Genomic DNA, 20,913 nt, shown 5'->3' on the forward strand with positions numbered 1-20,913 from the left:
AGCCAAACAAAAACAAGCGGCATACATGCTGCTGTGTTGAGCACTCTTAGAGACTAGGCACTCTTAGAGACTAGCTTTTGTCATTCGCTCATGAATTAGAAAAAGGGAATTTTAGCCAACCACACAACATCACAGCAAAATGAAAGCACAAAAATCAGAAGAAAAATGAGAAGTCGTATAACTGTGTCAACTATTCTGTGTTGGTTGTTGTTCACAACAATTGATTATAAAGCTACAAGTCGTGTATAGTCATAGTTGTAATTTCTTGTGCTCCGTTTGTTATGTTAATGGCTACGTGTTATTACTTGATTAGTTAGCACAGTAACCATCAACGTGTTATTACTGTTAGCGTGTTAGTTACGAAACAGAGTGGCTTTGTACAATTTAATTAATCAAAATAAATACACAATAATTCATTCATTCTCCATCAAACCTTTAGGCTTAGTTTTTTAATAAAGGAAGCAAATATCAAGAACCATATGATTATTTGTCTAGCAAATGGTAGTTAATACAACAAATTTACCTTGAAAAAAGAATCACAATATTGCTTTTCCCCACGGTTTAGTTATGTATTATCTTTTATTTTGTATACTGCAGATATATCAAACCACTTCCTCAAGGGTCATCAACTAAGTTTGAATTTGATAACATGATTGTTGGGCTAGCTATACCATCAAACTTTATCCCGGCAATGGAGAAAGGTTTTAAAGAAGCAGCGAATTCGTGAGTAGCATCATGTTATTATAATATTGCATGAGTTTTTCAAAGTATTATGGTCATCTTAGCTTTTTATTTTTTTTAGAAAGTATTATGATCTTATATCATACCATGGCCTAGTTTCATTGTGAATATGAATTGGTATAATGTTTGTTCTTCCATGTACAGGGGTTCACTAATTGGACATCCAGTCGAACATCTTCGTGTTGTTTTAACAAATGTTGCTTCCCATTCTGTGGATTCCAGTGAACTTGCATTCAAGTTAGCCGCAATATATGCATTTAAACAGGTTATTCTCAAATCCTGTGTTCAGGGTGTAATTCCCTGTAAAATGGATTTAAATTGTCTCTTGGCGATTTGGGCAATTCTTAGCCTTTTAATTATAGTATAACCTAATTACTAGGATTTCTTTTACTTCCATGCATTTATATTTCAATTTTTTGAAACAGTGCTATACAGCTGCCAGACCGGAAATTTTGGAGCCTGTCATGATGGTGGAGTTGAAAGTTCCAACTGAATTTCAGGGCACTGTTGCTGGTGATATCAACAAGTGAGTTTTTTTTTTTTTTTTAAACCAGAATATCATAAAGATTTTCTAATGCTTTTGTCTGATTATTTCTGTGCATTTATCACATGATAGGAGAAAAGGTGTTATTGTCAGAAATGACCATGATGGAGATGATTCTGTGATTACTGCCCATGTAAGCTTTTTTCTTTTTCTTTTATATATATGTATATATATAACTTATGTATGCATATTTGTCCCTAAAAATTTGGGACTAAGGCTTGGTTGTTTTTTTATGTATGCATATTTGTGCGTGACTTGCATTTTTTTCAAGAAATTACTAGCAGAGTTTTGTTTAATTACTGCAAAACCTCAATGCTTGGGTTTCTCCTGCTTTTTATTTTTTTTACAAGTAAGAAAAATTTTATTAAAAGAAGACTACTACTTCATTAAAGAAATGAAGTAGCCAGAAAAAAATTGTACAAGCAACAGAAAAGAAAAACAAAAAAATTATGTACAAGAAGAAAGGGAATATCAAGATTCCTTGGAATATCTAGATTTTGATATTGATTTTTTATTTTTTGTTTTTTATAAAAAAAATAGTGAATTCTTTGGAAAAAAAGGGGCAAACCTCTGGTACACGGGGGAATACATATTCAACCTATCAAACAAGGACCTAAGAAATTGGATTTTTTATTGAAGCAATTAAGCCTCTATATTATCAAACATCCTAGAATTACACTCATCCAAGAACACCACACCAAACGTATTAGGATAGAATTCCATACAACAGAACTATGATGAACCTTAAAGCTCCATCTCCATCACGCTAACAAATCATTCAGTGAGTTTAGCATGAACCGAGAGACTCCAAATAAAGCAGAAACGAGAGACCAAAGCTCCCAAGAAATAGTGCAATGCAGAAAGAGTTGATTGATTGACTCCCCAGCCCCTTTGCACACAACACTAATTAGCAATGATATTCTTGCACTTGCGAAGAATTTTTCCATGAGCCACAGTCCAAGCTAAAAAAATCTACCTCCTAAGGAACCTTGGTCCTCAAAATTGCATGCCATGAAAATCTGTTCTTGTTTCCCGTTGAATATCAAAAAATTTGTCTTAAATGAATAGAGGAAATAGTTTCTGTGATTGGTTTTTAAATTTCAAAATAAACAATAATGTCTTGGCCTTTTCTCAGACATCTGGTCTATCTTTCTCTGTAGCATATGGATGTTATATACCGTGCTTTATGAGTCTGGCATCAAGTAATCATGTATTCCACTGATCAAATTTTTTTTTTAAAAATGTAATAATGTAATTCCAGTTACTTTCCAGCTATCTTTTCGCAAAAAGTTCTGCACTAACTTCGTTAATGACATTTTTATGAATTCCTATGAGTCAACTACATAAATTTTTTCTGCTGCTATGTTTCTAATTCCTATCTTACATCCTATTAACTGTAATCAATGTTTAATTTTTGCATGGAATGGTAGCATCTGATCAGTCCACAAAACCTATTATTTCCTACGAACATCCATATTGATGTCTAAAGCTGATGATTTATTTTAGAGCAATGAGAACTTTGCTAATATGATGATTTATTTGAGGAATTTCCAAATTCAAAACATTTGATTGTTATGCTAGCAAAAAACTAGTGCAAATCAGTCTGCCATCATGCCAAATTGTCAAAATTTATTACGCTGTTGAATTCTTTGGTTTCAGTAGTCATATGTTTCTCAGAACTCCTTATCAAAAAATAAAAAATGTTTCTCAGAAGTCATTTTGTTGTCTTCCCAGGTCCCTCCGAACAACATGCTTGGGTACTCAACATCTCTTCGTTCAATGACACAAGTAAAGCAGAACACTATTGTAAATGAAAATCTTTGCTTTACTTGTTTCCCAGTTGAATTGTCTAGAATTGTCTTGTTGACCTCTTTGTCCCTATCCGTGCAGGGAAAGGGTGAATTTACAATGGAATACAAAGAGCATTCAGCTGTTTCTAATGACGTTCAGACACAATTAGTTAATACTTACAAGGGCACAAAACCAATTGAGTAGTTGGGAATTTCAATTGAAGCATTTGCCCTTATATTAACTAGCATTTAACCCGCGCAATGCGCGAAATCATTTTATGAATTAGAAAACAATCAACTTAATATAACAATATATTAAAATTCAAAATTCATCAAGGGCATGTTGTACAGCCCCTCATTTGTCCTACTTGCAAGAATGCTATCTATAAAATACAATATCACTCCATTTAAAATCAACTCCAATTATCTTTTATAGAATTTAAAAAATATATATCATATGTTACAATAGTGTCCATCTAGAAACAAAATATCAAGCACATAGTGAGCATCATATGCCCTTGAAAACACACAGGCACCAACCCAAAGCAAATTAACCAAAAATTAAAGCCCTTTCATGTTGGGGTGATTTTTTTTTTTTTTTAATAATAAGTTTTGGGTTTATAGAGATAAAACATAGCCTTAACTCACTGCACATACTTTGAAAACATTTTGTTTTTTTACTCTTCAATTTCCAATTTCCATGTTAATATGTCAAGCTTACCACACCAATGAGCCAAGCTCATCTAAGTAAAACAACTTTAAATTGTTAACTGCATGCTAGATCCAAACGCAAATGACAGAGTTAGAAGTTAGAATTAGTGGAGTCAACGCCAAAAGTGAACTCTAGAACAAATGTAAACTACCTATGTAAATTGAATCAAGATGTAACTAAGCAAATGAATTAATAGGTGGTTTGAAACTGAAGCATGAGCAACAATTAACTTTAAAAACCAACCCCAAATAGCAAGCCCACCCAAAAACTGAATGCACAATTTAGTATACTTGTATAAAACTAAAAATACAAAAATAAAAATCTATAAACTTACCTAACACCAGCATCACCAATAATATCAATTGGCATACCAATCAAAATGTGCATAACCAAGCATTCTAGCCATAACAATTGGGACAATGCACTTCATCTTCATTTCAGGCCTCATCATACCCATCAACACCACACCAATACCATTATTGATTGTCCCATAAGTAGCTCTCATACCTAAAAGCCCAAAAATCTAACCCAAAACAGACTAAAAAATAACACAGTCCCTTCCAAAAACAAAGCAGCTACTTCTTTTTTCTCTCCCTAACTCTTGCATTTTTGTGGTTCTATTAGTCTAACTTAAACAACCTAAGATTGAAAATTGCATTAAGATTGAAAATAGTATGACACAAAACATAGAAATTAAAAGAGATCAAAATACTTGCAGCAAGTAAGCTATTTAACAGAATTTGCAAATTACAAATTTCTCAAATGAGCATTAAAACCAAATTATGCTCAAGTAGAAATTGTCAATCAAAAGAATAATGCCTGCTACAAAAGAGCTTACCATAAGTAACAAAATGCCCATTATTCCTAATTTCCTGTTTCTTTGCCAAGTTTGCATTCTATTACATATTCGAATATATATTTTTTACATGTTCAAATATATATATATATATATATATTGAAAGCTCAAAAATGTATTGAAAACACAAGAGCTATTTGGACCCCCCAATTAAAATTACGGCTCGATAAATTTTACACAAAACTTAATACAAAGTGCGGAATAGTGTAAATGCGAGCGGATGAACAAGTAAGCTACTCTAATCTATAAACTAAGCAACACAGCAGTATAATGGAATAAACAAGAGTAGGGAAGAAGGATGCAAACACATAAAACACCGAGGCGTGTTCTCGAAGAGGGAACCGAAGAACTCGGCGAAAAACCTCTTCGCCGCCCTCCAAGCGGAAATCGATCCACTAGACAATCAGTTGGGATACATGGGTTAGCAAGAGACCCTCCAAGCCTAATCTACCCGATGTACCTAAGCCCTCCAAGCTCCTACTCCAACAAGGCTTCTCGGAACCGTGTCTTGTCTAGCACCCCGGATCCCGCAACAAGCTCCATGTTGCATCTGCCATTCCAGGCTTCTTCCAATGCTTTCCAACAGCACCAAAACGTCACACAACACTCTCAAAGGGTGTGGTAAGTGTTTGGGCTATCAACCTCTCAATGGTGTGGAAATGGAGAGGGAAGGGTTGAGGAGATACCACAAGCAAGTGTATTGAGAAAGGTGGGGATGACAATCTCTAATTCACAATGTGTTTGGCTAGGGTTTTTCTCTCTGAAGCATCCCTCAACATTTGTGGGTAATGAGGGTATATATAGGATAGGCACAAAAAGTGTGAGTCATTCAGTACAGGCTGGCAGAACAGGTTGCCTCGCGGGTCTCTCGCGGGAAGGCCTTACCCGCGAGATACTCGCGAGACACAGCTGTCTCCACCTGGCCTGACTCTTCGCATTCCAGCATGTGCAGGGCACATGTTTCACTTCGAGGGAAGCTAGGTCGCGACATACTTGCGAGAATTCTTCCTCCTTCAAATGCTTGAGTCTTCACACTCTCTCTCTATCACACAACCCTTACAACAAATCCCACAATAGATACAGGGTATAAACGATTGATAATAATTACAATCAAATTTGGCACGGAATAAAAGCCAACAAAATACATAGTTATAAATAACAACTTTACATATATATATATATATATTAAAAAATCAAACTTACCATTAAATTATGATATTCATTGTAACGCAATTACATGCCTCAATCACTGTGATTTGTGAACTCTTTGACCTTTACATCACAACCCCAGGAAAAATAATTAAAAAAAGAAGCCCTCAAAGAACTTGTAAACAACGAAATAAAAAGAACATAAGGAACCAAATTATAAAGAGAAGCAACATGTGATAAATAATACCTAGTATGAATTTCAAATTAAATACATAGATAACTATCACAATCAAATTTATATATGATTGAATTATAGTATATTTATGAACTGCATCAATAACTAATAAGCTAAATTTTTGGGGGAAAAAAAAAACTGGCTCAAAGAATGTAGCAACTTAAATTATTGATAATGAGGAGATATTTGATAGAATTTTAATAACAATAATTAATTAGAAATAGATAAAAATAAATAGGTTTAGAAAGTATAATTACAACTATAATTTCCAAAACACTTATCAAAAAATAAAAACTATAATTTCCAAAACAATATGCTTCTTACAAATATATTTCTTTCAAGTATATTATAAGCAACTAAAGTGGTTGGTAACATCCCTTGTGATGGATACAAAATATTAGCCAAAAAAAGAAAGTTAAAAAGAGAATGATGAGAATATCCTTGTAAGAAATTTGGGGGAGAAGGCAACTTGGTTGTTGTCAGCTTCATGTTCTTTGTCTTAAAACTTCTTCATCTGAGAAGAAATAGATCAAACGAAGCTATAACTTAGATCAAATGAAGCTAATTTATCCTAAAAGAGAAAAATAAAATGAGGCTAAAATAAAACTGCAAATATTCAAGAAGTTTAGACATCAAATTTAGCACCAACTTTGATAAGACAATTACAATTATAAAAATTACAGCCTAACCTCAAGAAAATTTCCTCAGGAGCAAAATAGTTGTAGAACCCAAATGATATGTTTCCCATATTATATTCAACAAATTCCAAGTGGGAAAAATTCATCCAAAAAGCGTGATGCACTTCTAAGAAACTTGACAAAAATTAAGATTGTATCCATCAACTTCTAAAACAAATTTATACAATACCGGATAGAAACCACTTAAAAGAAACTATAAAGAGCTTTTTTTTTTTTTTTCTTTAATATTGAAGAATTTTGGCACTAACCAAACAGCAGGGCTGATTTTTTTTTTTTTTTTTTTTTTTTTTCAATTGTCCCATCCCTAGTAATCCACTATTACTTCAAGAAATGTTCAACACTGCGGAATTCAATCTAGTCCCTGTTCAATGAGGTACATTCTTCTGTCACAAAAAAGATCCGTGACAACAAATCCAAAATTACCAGTCTTAAAGCTAGAAACATACTCGGATTAGAGTTTCTTGTGTAATTGTGATGTTCTTTGTGGGCCACATCCACTAGTCCAAACAAAATCTACAACTTTATTTATTTATTTATTTCTTTTACTTTTCTTTCATTCCAAGGTCAACAATAAGCTACAAAATAATGGGTTAGTTCTTCCCTTTGTATTGATAATTGCCAACGATGAAAGGCTACAATCCCGGCAGATTCATCCAAAATACCTTTGGCTTCTTCCATTAATTAAGCAAAATTGTTGCAATTTGATTAATTATGTGAATGCTTCTCGCAGTTCTGTGGGTAGCTCCAGATCAGGCTCAAATTTGCTAAGTGGTGAAAAATAGTGCTCTACCATGTCTTTGGACACTTGTTCCAAGCTCGGAGGATTCCACTGCAAATAAAACATGACAATTCAACAATTTAAGTGTAATCGATGGACAGTTATCTACTAATAATAAAAGTAGATTCGCAATATTGCCACCGACAAATCTGATTATCAATGATAGAACCTCAGTCTTCCACAGTACCTTCTCCTCTTACATCAACTTGCTTTGTTTTTTTTTTTAAAAAAAAAAAAAAAAAAAATTTTAGATTGGATTCTTAAATGCAATATTTTCAATATTGCTACCCCACTTGTCCAAAAGGCTGATAACATAAGCTGATGATACCTTTGGTGCCAAGTCCTTGTCTACCATTCGTGCCCGAACACCCTTTAGAAAAGTATAGAAAAAAAGTAAGTAACTAGGATAATGAGGATTTGTTTTATTAAGAAGATAATTAGGAGAATGTATACCTCACAAAAATCTCTAGAAATCTGATTAGATATCCCTTGCAGTGACATTTGGTACTCACGTATCAAGCACTGATCAAGGGTCTGAAATCTACCTTCTCGTATCTGAGCCAGTATGGTGGTTAGGTCGTAATGCAATAGTTTCTTAAAGGGGGAGGAGGAGGGGACAAGGGAAAAAAGGCCCAGTTCTGAGTATCAAGGACTCACAGATTTCAAAGAAACCTTCAAGCCTAATGGTGAAGCTTCCTTAAGTCTCCTTAGGGTGGAAATGCACCATGCATCATTTGTTTTACTTGTCTCACTCTCCTGAGAGAATTGTTTAATTTAAAAATGCAATCACAACTCACAAGGTTCATCCAGAAAAGTATAGGGAGTAACAATTTAGAGAAATACCCACATATTTTGTTTCATTTTATTACCATAAAGATGGTAACGCTAGTATGCAACAATTATGACTCATACAGTCCAACCTTTAGGTTAGTACTTAAGAGACTCAACACACACTATATATAGATATGGTCCAAAAAGTCAAAAGGAAGAAGCAACCAATTCAAGACACACTTCCATTATTTGTATTTTTTTCTTTATTTATTTATTTATTTTTACACATGCTTTGGGTTGGTCTTGAACCCCTGACCTTAGCCTCCATCCCATTCTTAAGTTAAGAAGTGTCATTTGAGCAAGGGCTCATTAGCAATTCCATTATCTGTATATAAAATGTATCCCTACAAAATTACCTTCCAATCAACTGTGAGGTAGCTAAAGACATTCATCATAATTCTGTTAAGTTGTATTTTTTAAATTCAATAAAATGATTTTGGCTATATGGCTGCTTCAGTCATTCTAGCCACTTGTAAAGATGAAGATGATAGGAAGCATCTACAGGGTACTCAAATCGGCTAATTGAAAAGTGTCTCCTTGATGAAGCAAAAAGTTTTAAAAATGATACAATTCTCCAAGTAAGAGTTGGTATAGATATTTTTTCATTTAATTTCCTTTTCTCCAGCAATATGGTTTCTCATGCCTAAGATTTTTTTTTTTTTTTTTTTTTTTTTTTGTACCATCAATTTTAAAAATAAAAGAAAGAGATCTGAGTATGAAATCAGGCATGTTGAACATTTTGTTCCATACAAAGTATCATGGAAATCTGTTATATTGCAATGGGTTTAATACATAATAGTTCTAAAATAAAAAGAAATATGCAAATCAACATGCTCTTACCGAGGCATCGATAATTTCTTCAACTGTGTCATGGCTGAAACATTTATCAATTATTTCAATCCTAGACAAAATTGCATAATAAATAGATTAGCATTTATATCTGCTACGTAAATACTCACACACCTGAGGGTATAATAGACATACCTGTGAAGTACACTTATATTATCTAGATGGACAAGGTCACTATATTTTTCTAAAGAAGTTTCAATGACAGAAGGATCATCAGTATCCAATTGCCCAAGTTGTTCTTCAATTAATGCAAGCTTCTGTGGAAAAAAAGGAGGCAATACTATGTTATATAAACAAGAAAGATGATTGAAACAAAGAAAGGGTCCAACAATCTTAACTGAGCTATGCGCATAGTGTGTAGCAAGCCCACAAGAAACCATTTCTGCTCCATCAAGTTTTTGTCCTGTGAGACCCAAGTACTCCCCTGCAAAAAAGAAAAGATACAAACTATATAAGAATTTAATTGAGAAGCAAATACAGGTGTCATCAATGATTCATCCTACTAATTGGTTTCTCATTTATCAAGACCCAATTACATTGTCAACATTGCTTGAAAGGGTCAAGTTAACCCCACAAGTTGCTCGGAAAACAACATTGAATAAAGTCACCTAGCTATCCAAAGTAAACTTTAGCATTAGAATATTTGTCATTGTAGCATCTACTTTCAGTATAATGGTCACAGAGGAAGTGACATCTTATGGTGCAATGAAACCAAATGCAACTCCCCATATGTCAACTACCAGCAGCCATAACAGTGCCTCAACACAAATTTTAGACTACAGAACTTTTAAAGCAATTTGCTAGAGCTTGTTATCCAACATATAAACAACAAATTCATGACAAGAGTCCTAATGCAATTTGTATAAAGAACATTGCTGAACCAACTGCCACTGTGTCCTTCTAGAGATGAGAAGCATACTTCAAAATAAAAATATTTTGCAGACGCACCTCATTCCCACATTCACTCCATTCCTATGAAAATCTAAGTGATTTGATTTTAATTTTAGAGGCCTTTTAAAAATTTCACGTTCATACATCCCTTAAATTTCTTCCAATGCAACATTACAAGAAAATCATAAAAGATTGAGGTAAATTCACATTAGGGCAGAATGTTCATCGCAAAAAAAATGCTTTACATGATGTTTTTATCAGACTTATGCAAGAACTAGAAATAGTCCAAATCAACAAAACCATGTACAAGAAATTCAGTGACAATTTTGACTACACGTGAAAAACTACAGTGCACAACAGGCATACCTAGGTGACCAGGTAGATGTGAGAGGAAAAACAATGCGCCAGCATCAAGGTGGAAACCAATTAGAGTTTCAGAAGTAGCAAAAACCTGTGAATTGTAAGAAATAAATTATTTTTGAACCTGTCTAAGCAAATGATGTATAGCAACTAAGGAATCTGAAACAAATAAGAAATCCAACACTATTTTTCCCATCACATAAATATGCAAAAAGAATGAAACATATAGTTTCATTCCTAGATTACATGGATTGGATAAGGGTGTGTAATGTGTACAAGTGCTAAGTCCCATATCGAGTGTTTACTAGGTTGAACTAGGCTATATATGGATTATGAAGAACCCCAATTGTAACCCGACTATTCCTTTTGGGGTATAGCATAGATTTGGCTAGCACTTACTTGAGTCGATACAAATAGTGTTAGAGTGGAAAGATTGTGATACTCAAATTATGTGGATTGGATAGGTATTTGTTGTGCGGACGTGTGTTATGCCATACATCGGGTGTTACCAAGCTTGGGCTATATTGGAGATCACAAGCAACCCCAATTGTAACTTGACTAATCTTTTTAGGGTATAGCATAGATGTGGCTAGTGCTTCCTTGGGTCATGACAATAAGTGTATGTTAATGAAAGTAGAAGATCATACTCCTCAATTATCTAATAAAATTGAGCATTCAGTTATAAGTCAACAAACCAAATCCACCCTAATGCACGACAAATTTAAGTTACAAAAATAAACTTCCTTTAACGATATTAAATAATTAGTCTAATTTAGAGGGTGTAAAATAATTAAAAACTTTCTTCCACAAAAGAAAGTCAGTAAGGAAAAAAATTCAAAACAATCATCAAAACCAACAACTAGATAAGAAAAGAAAAGTTTCTCAAAAAAAAAAAAAACAAAAGATAAGAGAAGAAAAGGACAAAAGTAAATGCGAAGTTGCTACATACAGTTTTATCAGTTGCAACCCTAAACATCCCAGGGATTGAAACTCCAGCCCCACCACCCATAGTAATTCCATTCAAAAGAGCCACCTACATAGAGATTATTATCACACTACCATGAGTATACTGGGTTCTGGCTAATGTAGTTATAATAAACAGAAAGTTAATGTCCAACATTCTACCATAGGGACTTGGGGCTAATAAAAATCATCCCCACATGAAAGGGAAAAAAATAATAATAAAAAAAGAAACAGATCTGAGACTTTTGAGTAGATACCATAGTTCCCTAAACCAGAACTCAGTGACTTCTTTAACATAAGTACAGCAGGGGGAAAAAATTCAAAACCTTTTGGGAAAATTTAGAAAATCCAAGTATGCTAGCAGAAGGAAGGATAAAATAAAAATAAGAGGAATGTCAAAATATGGTGGTAACTAGTAAGAGTGTAAAGAAAATTGTTCAGTGCTAGAATAGGAGCCAAAGATCAATATAGTCACAAAACCAAGTATCTTTTGATAAATTGATAGTTGAGAGAGGGGGAAATTGAACCTTGGACGTCTTAGTTGGAAACACTAGGAGGAGCTAGCTGAGCCACAAGACTCTTAGCCATAACAAAACCAAGTATCTCAAAGAAAACTCTCCATAAATGACCATATCAAAGCTATATTGATGGTAATATAACACTCCAAACATAAGAGCCCCCAATATATTAACCACTATGCTTAAAAAAAGAAAGAAAGAAAAATAAAACTTACATGTGGCTTCAAATATGTACCTAAAATGTATATGTAAGTATATAACGTTCTAAAAAATTCCTTACAATCTTCCATTTCCCTGCATAGAGTTAGACAATGGTTAATGGATGATTCTAGTGAAAAAACAAGCACCAACTCCATAACAAAGATTAGCAACTTAAAGATTTGTGAAGTACTTAAGTATAAAGTTTTCTTTAGCTTTATCAATGACTGACCATCACAAAACATTCTGGATGCACCTCCATACTTTATTGATCCCACTCTTATACCGTAAACACTGGGAATATGTTCAAACTCTCAATTCTTATGCAAAGATCAATCCAAGGTTGTGTAAAGAAACAAATTCTGAGATCCATGTATCTATGGGTCATTTAATACTAATATTGTCACCTCATTTCTAATTTTTTATTTAATAAAGCTACATTTACTAATACGCTATCTTACTCTTGCTTATCCATTTTTATTTATTTATAATTAGATAGATGGGGGAGGGAAGATTTGAACCCTCGATGTCTCTGCTGGAAACACTAAGAAGTGACAACCAGTTGAATTACAAGGCTTTTGGCTATCTTACTCTTGCTTATCCTAATCTTAAGACTTCCTCAATTTCCTCTGAAACAAAGCGACAAACAAATTTGGCATCTTTTATTTGGACAAAGAAGATCCCATTACCACTAAATATTCTCTATAGTTCCAGCTTAGGTTTACTGCTAAGTGCTAATAACTGCATCCCACAATCCTATCTCATCTCCCTATAATTAAGGCTAGCTAGCCTAGCTTTCTCTAGATCATATACAATGAAGAAAAATAATTAGTTCGCAATAAAAATTAACTTTTAAGTAAATGACCTTTTCCAGCTAAATCTTAAAAGCAGAAGTAAGATGAGTCTATTACCTGCGTTTATCATATGATAAAAGTGTCACAATATCTCCGCCAGCACAAAATGCCTTGCCACTGCCCTTCAGAGAATGCAAAACACTGTTTAAGTTTTTAACTAGTTCTTGAGCAAAAAATAATCACAACTATAATTTATCTTTCCCACTAGAAATATTGCATGTAAATGAATCCAATATCTGATAACAGCATAGATGTTTTTTTTTTACCTTCATTGCCACAAATCCAATATCTGGATTATTTTCCCAAGATGTATACAACTTTTGCAATCTAGCCCCCTAGAAACCAAAGACAACTCATTAAAAGACAGATAAATGTTTTTAGTTGGTAATACAGAACAACACAAACCCATATAACAAAATCAAAGAATATAAATTTTAGCCACTAGGGAGAAAAACAATAAGTCTACTTGCACAATAAAGTCCACAACTTTTTTCAAAACAGTTGAGCTTGCAAGTTGTAATGTACAAATCATAATTTGCCACCTCAACAAGTTGTGAATTTAGGTGTGTCTCTAGCTTTAGTCAAAGCAAACTCAAGCGATATAAATATGCATAATAATAGTTGTCAATTTAAACATGATAACAACAATAACCCAAGTAAGGTGGTTTTCAATTGAACCAAGTGGAGGGTATATAACAACACAGATACAGAATATTACACAATTGGTGTCAACCCAATTACACATAATGATTCTCAACCAAACACCATAAAAACAAAGACCCAGATAACAAATCTTTCAACTGAGCCAATCTTACAAATTGGGTACCAACCCAATAGCCATAGACACAAACACACACAGAGTATCTAGTAAAAAACACACCATTGCAGTACTAAGACAATTGAGCACAGAAGGCCTGTTCAGAATAGTTGCTCTAGACCAAGCTTTGCCCTCAACCAATACCTGTAGAGAGAGACAGAGAGAGAAAGAGAGTTAGTGTGTAGGGGGTTAAAGAAAGAGAATAGACAAAAGGGCGTTCTTGAAAGTTGAAATTGACTTGGTTGTCAAGTTCATCGGTAATAGCAGTGTCCGGAAGAGAATAGAGATTCCTTGTGTGGTATTGGTTGAGGAAACGAAGACTGTGAATGTGAAGATTGTTGCACCTTTGCAACAAGGCTGCCTTTAACCTCTGCATCATTTAGCTCACCCACTCTTTCAAATTCTGCTCCAACACAGCACAACCCAAGCTCTCTACTCTCTAGTGATAATTTTTTTTTTTTTTTTTTTTTTGAGAATCCTTTAGTGATAAATTGATAATAAACAATTCTGAGGAAAAAAAATTAAAAAACAATGAGAAGAATAGAAGTAGAAGAAAAATGCTAAAATATTATTTTTATCCTTAAACTTTTAGTTAAAAGATTTTTTTATCCCTAAATTTTAAAATATTTATTTTTCAACTTTAAACTTTGCAAAACATTCTTTTTTACGTCCTTTAGTCAATGACAGTTTTATTTCACCTGGTTAACAGAGTATTGACGTAATATCTGACTTAGACTAAACTATTTTATTTAAAATAAATTATGGTATTGGCATACTACACACGTGATAACAACTTTTTCAAAAGGATGAAATTACCCTCATTTTGAGAATGAATTATTTTTTATAGTTTATTTGCATAATGTGATACAAAAAGTTAAAAGTTAGTTTATTTTTAAAAAATAAAAACTTATTTACATTCTTAGCTCAATGATCACTCTACAAGTACAAAATTCTTGTGGGATAAGGGGCAAGAGCCAGAGTTCAAATCTCTAGGAATGAGCTTCACACACATATACATTTAGACTATTCTAGAGTAGAATTTCTATCTTATATATAAAAATAAAAACTAAAACTTATAGGAGTATTATTTTTGAAATAAAGAAAAAACAAAAGAATAGTTTGGGACCACAAATAATAGATATTTTAAGCTAAAAACTAGCTTATAATTGATTACCAAACACACCTGTACCATAAAAATTCGAGTCAATATAATTCTTATGTAAGGCTATCCAACTTTCCTCACTCCTTCTTGCATTAGGCAAAACACAATAAATCTTCATTCCACGACAATAAAACCCCAATGTACTACCCCCTCATAGCCACACCCTCAACCAGCAAGCTCAAAGAAGTGTTATTCTCTCAAACCTAATTACCATAATAATTTATAAGTGATATAAAACAGTAAGTATAGAGACACATATACACTCAAATTCACAATATACTAAAGTGTTACATTGTGATTGGTACACCTATTTTTTTAAGCAAGTACATGTGGTGTTATATGTAAATGCTGAAATTTAATCACAAATTGATACCCAAACATGTTATGAAATTGGATGTGAATATTGGTATACCATTGAATTGAAAATATAATATATTTTTACAAGACTTTTGCAAAAATTAGAAATATATTTTAATTTTTGTCTATAAATTTAGCCTTTATCCCAAGAAATAGAATCCCCACATTTATACTTTTTTTTTTTTTACTAACCCCACATTTTTTTGGTACTTATTATTTAGGGAGGCATCATTAGACCAAGTCGGTCATCTTAAAGCAAAAAAATTACAGAGTCTGACATTTTGTTTATTTATATTTTTCCAGGGACACTCAAATGGTAGACTTTAATGTATTTGAAGGACTTGAGTAAAACCTGAGGTACCATCACATTCTTAATTATATGAAGAAAAAAAATGATGAACTTAAATTTTTTTTTTTTTTTTTTTAACTTGTTAATATCTCAAACGTTTTGGAAGTGTATTTGCATCTATTTTGTTCACTGCTATTAAGGAAAAGGTTCCATTGCATGGTGCATGGTGACACAATCTGTAACTAGCATGTTGACACATTGCATGGTGGTGACACAATTTGTAACTATAGGAGGTTGCTCTCTCATCATCATCGATCATCACTCTCATCTCTATTTTTTATTACCGCACGTCACTCTTCCGTCTTGCTTCCACATCCCATAGTTTTCTTTCTCTCTATATATATCACCCATGTTTCAACTTCTACTTCTCTCTCTATCTAGTTCTCTAGCTTTAAGAACCACACTTTTCAAATGGCAAAAATCCCAGTTACAGTTCTAGTCACTGGCACGGTTGGTATATATACCATTCCTTCCTTATTATATGACTTTATTTTCAATGTATACTCTTTTGTTTTGGAAGCTTAGAAAATGTGGGAAATGACACTATGATTTTCAAATAAAATGAAATATTTATTTATTCTTTATTATGAATCTTATATTATATGATAAAGAAAAGCAAAGGCACCTCTCAACTAAGTCTAGCACAACCATTTAGCTTGGTTGAGGTGGTTCGAAGTGGGTCTTGCATTCAATGGAAGTTTCATTTTCATAACTTAATTCTATATTCTCATCTTTTTCTATTTTTTGATTGGAAAACAAACAGATGGATAGGTTCTTTTAAATCTGTGGTTTTCTTTGTGACTAGTTTAAATGCCATTTTTGTAGATAATCTAAAGAAGTTTAAAAGTTTTAGGTGCTTTGTTGTTGTTATAACCATTATTATCTTATTATATATTGTAGTCTTTTCCAAATAGTGGGAAAGAATGAAAATTGAAAGAAAAGCTTGATTTACAGCAATATGACTGTTGTTACATGTCAGTAATTATGTTAAGGAGCAAGTGTATTTGATTTTCAATTGTATATGTTGGCAATTCTTTCTTCTAGACATGATAATATAAAGCTTTTATATCTGTAGCTTAAAATTTTGATTTTGCTCATCGGGGCAAATAGGTTATGCCATTATTCCAATGATTGCAAGGGGAATCATGCTGGGTCCTGATCAGCCTGTGATTCTGCACTTGCTTGATAATGAACAAGCGCCCGAATCCTTGAATGGGATAAGGATGGAATTGACTGATGCTGCCTTTCCTCTTCTGAAAGATTTGTCCCATATCTTGAGAGCTAATTCAAGGTAGGTAGAATTATTCTCTTCACTGAGGTTTCTTAACTTGTGTCATGAATATGGTTCAATAGGTGTGGTTGCTACCACAGACGTTGTTGAAGCTTGCAAAGATGTCAATATTGCCGTTATGCTTGGTGGATGCCCACAGAAGGAAATTACATTGAGGAAGGATATGTTGTCTACAAATGTGTCTATTTACAAGGCTTAGGCTTTGGCCTTGGAGGAGCATGCTGCTGCAGATTGCAAGGTGATCATGTAAATGCACTTGAGTATGTAGATATAAGATTTTAGAGACACCCACTGGCTTGTAAAAAACTAATGATTTCATCATCTTGTTCTGTTACCATTAGCTTGTAAAAATATACCCCAATACATTCCTCGCCTCACTATCATTTCTTGTCCATACTCTTTGTCATAGCTCTATTGCTTCTGTTTAGTAGTAATTGCTTTGTAGCATGCCTTTTGGTTACCTTATTTGGTTGTTGATGCAATCTAAATGTCTATATCTTAGTTGTTGTTGAGCAACCTGATCTAGGGTTCCTTTACATCTTAAGACTAATTGGTCAGATATTCTTTATATGTCATGATTTATACTATTTCACTAGAAAGAAAAATATTTCAAAGTCATTGAAGAGAAGTGTTTGTCCTCTCTGTTAAGATTGGAGAAGCATATGTAACAGTATCACTAGTTCCCCATCCCCCTCTCCCACTCTGAAAATAGAAGAAAAAGAAACTTCAGTCAAAATGTACCATTCAGGCCAACCCTTAAAATTCAAAATATTTGTATTTGTTTTTTTATTAATCCTCTCAAACATTTTGTCTATGTGCTATTGCTATGCAGTTAATTTTTGGAATCGATTTCATTGCCTGAGTTGATGCATTTTCATTATGTTTATTTTGCAGGTGTTAGTTGTTGCCAACCCAACAAACACTAATGCACTCATCTTAAAACAATTTGCTCCTTCAATCCCAAAGAAAAACATCACATGCCTAACACGACTTGATCACAACAGAGCTTTGGGCCAAATAGCTGAGAGGCTAAAGATTCATGTTAGTGATATCAAGAATGTAATCATCTGGGGAAATCACTCTACAACTCAATATCCTGATGTCAATCATGCGACTTTCACCAACAGAAATGGAGAGAGACCGGTCAGAGAGCATGTTGCTGATGATCATTGGTATCTCAACATATCCAACATGTTTATTTGTTACCACTTTCACATGTTTAAATTACTTGGAAACATAGGTTGATAAACTGCTTTAAACTATTCAAATGGGAGGTACAGAAACGTAGTGTTCAAATTCAGACCACATACGATAATAAACTACTACTTGTTCTAAAAGTTTAAACTATTAGGAGATAGTAAATTTAATTATTTAATTATTGTTCTTGCATAATTTGTATCCAAGTCAAATACATAATGTTATCAACATTCAGGATTTTGGTAAGTAGCAATCTCTCCCCCTCAAAATAAGTAGTGATTGGTCATCTATGAAAAAAAATTGACCTAGTGAAATTATGGCTCTCCTTAGATTATCTTGCTTCTTTTAGGCAATAGCTTCGGGTGTACTATCAAGTAGTATCTACAAGCCAATTACCTAACACAAGGATCCCAATTTTTAAGGTGTAGATGGTAACAATTGTTATACTTGAATTTGTACTTACCAAAAAAAAAAAATTATACTTCAATTTGTCTTGAACCCTGTTAGGACTTGGCTTTGACATTGAAAAATTATTAAACTCCAAAGTTTTAGGTTGGGGTGGGGTATAGTAGTGTGCATGTTGAAATTTTAGGTTGCAACCCTTTGCAGGATCTTCAACAACCTAGTTATGTTGACAATATTCACATCTCTAAGCATCCTTGTTCACTTTTTAATCTACTTCACTCTCAACAAATCTCTTTTTTTTTTTTTAAATAAATAAATTTTGTTTGCCATAGGTTAAAAACCAAGTTCATCACCACCATGCAATAGCATGGTGTAGCCATTATCAAAGCTTGAAAAGCATCAAGTGCATTTTCTGCTGCAAGTGCTGCTTGTGATCATATGCGTGATTGAGTTTTTGGGACTCCCAATGTTGATTCTCTTTCACCTCAAATAGCATTTGATCACGCTGACCTTAATTATTTGCCTTTTAGATTTTTTTTTTTTTTTAATTACTATCTTTTGCAATTCTTCCTTTGGCTTTTTCATTCAGGGAACATGGGTTTCCATGGGAGTGTATTCTGGTGGTTCTTATGGGATCCCACCTGGCCTTATTTACTCTTTTCCTATTAAATGTGAGAAAGGGAAATGGTCAATTGTGCAGGGTAAGTTCTATGGCTTCTATATGTTGTAAATGTAACATCTTCTTTCCTTGAGAGTTGAACTTACTTCCAATGTTTCAGAAACTACAAATCACTGTAACCTGCATGCAGGAATATATGTTGTTTGTCAATAATTTCTTAGATCTAAGTAACGGTATTAACAAAGGTAGATGTTGAAGAGAGCAAGGATATATTTTTGGAATAGTATGGACTATCACAATAACATGCGTAAAGCTCAGAATTCCCAGTTACCGACGAGTAATCAGTAACGATTAAAGAGGGCTGAGAGTAATATAATTGAGGATTCATGAAAGAATATTTATAATTACTAGTCGCAAACCCACGCATTGCGCGAGATAATTTTTTTTTAGGGTGATCTTATTATATATATTTGGGGTAATAAGTAGTAACACTCTCCCATTTTGTTCATATTAATAACAAAATATTTTAAATTTATTTAAGAACCTGTTTATAAATGTTTAACCATAGTTAGTAAAGACATTACTCATAACTTTAGAATTAAAATACAAATTTATAAAATACCAAAAGATTTGAAATGACAAATCTCTCCATAACTCATTGGGAAAAGAAAAGGGGGAAGCAAAAGACATTACTTAATATTTTGAAATACACTTTAATTTAAAATTTTAAAATAAGAGAATTTAATTTTAAAATTAAGGATAATTTTGGAACCTACCTTAAGTATAGGTAGGTTAGTACACAATATTTTAATATTAATTTAACAAAGTTTGGTTAAACAAATGTAAAGAGTGGAAATATTTTTTCCTTTCAAATTTGGGGTAGAGTGTCATTTCTTCAAACCTCAAAGAAGGGGAATGTAATTAACTCTATATTATTATTGTTGTTGTTGTTGTTGTTGTTGTCATTCTTGTTGTTATTAATAATTGATTTTTCATTTTCTTTTAAGTTAATAAAAACCTTACATATACCTTTTTATTTATTTATAGAATATACATTTTTTTAACCTTTACATATCTTTTTTTTAACGTGAATCTTTACATATACCTTAAGTAAACTCTATATATTCCACTTCTTTAGATGTGTAAAATCATAGACTACTACTTCACAATGATAGTAGCTAATTAGTTTTATCACTTTTTTTCCATAATTTCATTTATAACATTTTTTACTATTATCATATATTTACTAGCTAATGATTTTCATAACATAGGTGTTAAATGAGATGTAGCATTGTTTATTAGATTTTTAAATGTAATTGTGTATGAAGATTGCATTTATATATATAAATACACACACACACACATATACATATATATTGTTAGGTTCTAAGGTCTTAGGATTTTATGTATTTAGAACTCTAATTTGTAATGTTGGCAAACCATGACCAAAACATTGTATTTAGTCTTATTTAGACTTGCTCAAAGTTGGTTTAATATTGTAAAGTTGGAATCGAGTGGCTGCAGAAGTACTTGGGACTTTCGGCCTGGCTCGATCGATCGAAGAATAGACTCGATCGATCGAAAATCGCACAGGTTGAATTTTCTGCAGAATTTCCAACTCAGCCCTACTTCATTAAACGTTTAGGGTTTTATGTTTTTACCCTAAGTATATAAACAAAACCCTAGCCACGTTTTTGAAGGTTGTCCATATTGTATTGTTGCTCATACATTGCTGTTTTGTGTGAATCT

The 20,913-nt window shown here is 33.0% G+C and overlaps 2 protein-coding genes and 1 pseudogene across 5 annotated transcripts; 2 read left to right on the forward strand and 1 right to left on the reverse strand.

Moving 5' to 3' along the window:
• The first annotated feature begins 409 nt into the window (after nt 1-409).
• LOC112018527 (elongation factor G-1, mitochondrial) lies at nt 410-3,488 on the forward strand. 2 transcript variants are annotated; one of them, XM_065767568.1, is made up of 7 exons: nt 410-501; nt 598-723; nt 886-1,006; nt 1,167-1,267; nt 1,358-1,418; nt 3,020-3,091; nt 3,176-3,488. In XM_065767568.1, exons 2-7 carry the CDS (start codon nt 650-652, stop codon nt 3,278-3,280), a joined length of 534 nt encoding a protein of 177 aa, XP_065623640.1. In that variant the 5' UTR covers nt 410-501; nt 598-649; the 3' UTR covers nt 3,281-3,488. The 2 variants fall into 2 exon arrangements, with proteins under 2 accessions (XP_065623640.1, XP_065623641.1); XM_065767569.1 differs by having other exon boundaries at nt 411-501; nt 3,020-3,073.
• Nucleotides 3,489-7,066: 3,578 nt separating this feature from the next.
• On the reverse strand, nt 7,067-14,266 carry LOC112018521 (3-hydroxyisobutyryl-CoA hydrolase-like protein 1, mitochondrial). 3 transcript variants are annotated; one of them, XM_065767571.1, is made up of 14 exons: nt 14,023-14,261; nt 13,848-13,928; nt 13,234-13,302; nt 13,025-13,089; nt 12,131-12,209; nt 11,384-11,467; nt 10,441-10,525; nt 9,522-9,607; nt 9,319-9,440; nt 9,175-9,235; nt 8,161-8,259; nt 7,957-8,058; nt 7,832-7,873; nt 7,067-7,554 (listed from the first exon to the last, which is right to left on the reverse strand). In XM_065767571.1, the coding sequence occupies exons 1-14, from the start codon at nt 14,161-14,163 to the stop codon at nt 7,435-7,437; spliced, it is 1,236 nt and encodes a 411-aa protein (XP_065623643.1). In that variant the 5' UTR covers nt 14,164-14,261; the 3' UTR covers nt 7,067-7,434. The 3 variants fall into 3 exon arrangements, with proteins under 3 accessions (XP_065623643.1, XP_065623645.1, XP_065623644.1); XM_065767573.1 differs by having other exon boundaries at nt 14,129-14,140; XM_065767572.1 differs by lacking the exons at nt 7,957-8,058; nt 8,161-8,259 and having other exon boundaries at nt 14,023-14,266.
• Nucleotides 14,267-16,063: 1,797 nt separating this feature from the next.
• Nucleotides 16,064-19,275, forward strand: LOC112018522 (malate dehydrogenase, cytoplasmic-like; annotated as a pseudogene).
• Nucleotides 19,276-20,913: the final 1,638 nt, after the last annotated feature.

This window comes from Quercus suber, unplaced genomic scaffold (assembly GCF_002906115.3).
Source record: "Quercus suber isolate HL8 unplaced genomic scaffold, Cork oak 2.0 scaffold_824, whole genome shotgun sequence".
Classification (NCBI taxonomy): Eukaryota; Viridiplantae; Streptophyta; class Magnoliopsida; order Fagales; family Fagaceae; genus Quercus; species Quercus suber.

Bases quoted from the DNA above. Each gene is read 5' to 3' on its own strand.
- LOC112018527 (XM_065767568.1), top strand. From the start codon at position 650: ATGATTGTTGGGCTAGCTATACCATCAAACTTTATCCCGGCAATGGAG. The intron at 724-885 runs GTGAGTAGCATC...TTCCATGTACAG, and splicing joins TTTAAAGAAGCAGCGAATTC to GGGTTCACTAATTGGACATC. The intron at 1,268-1,357 runs GTGAGTTTTTTT...ATCACATGATAG, and splicing joins GTTGCTGGTGATATCAACAA to GAGAAAAGGTGTTATTGTCA.
- LOC112018521 (XM_065767571.1), bottom strand. From the start codon at position 14,163: ATGATGCAGAGGTTAAAGGCAGCCTTGTTGCAAAGGTGCAACAATCTT. The intron at 13,929-14,022 runs GTCAATTTCAAC...CTCTCTCTACAG, and splicing joins CCGATGAACTTGACAACCAA to GTATTGGTTGAGGGCAAAGC. The intron at 10,526-11,383 runs GTATGTAGCAAC...TACAATTCACAG, and splicing joins GGGTTGCAACTGATAAAACT to GTTTTTGCTACTTCTGAAAC.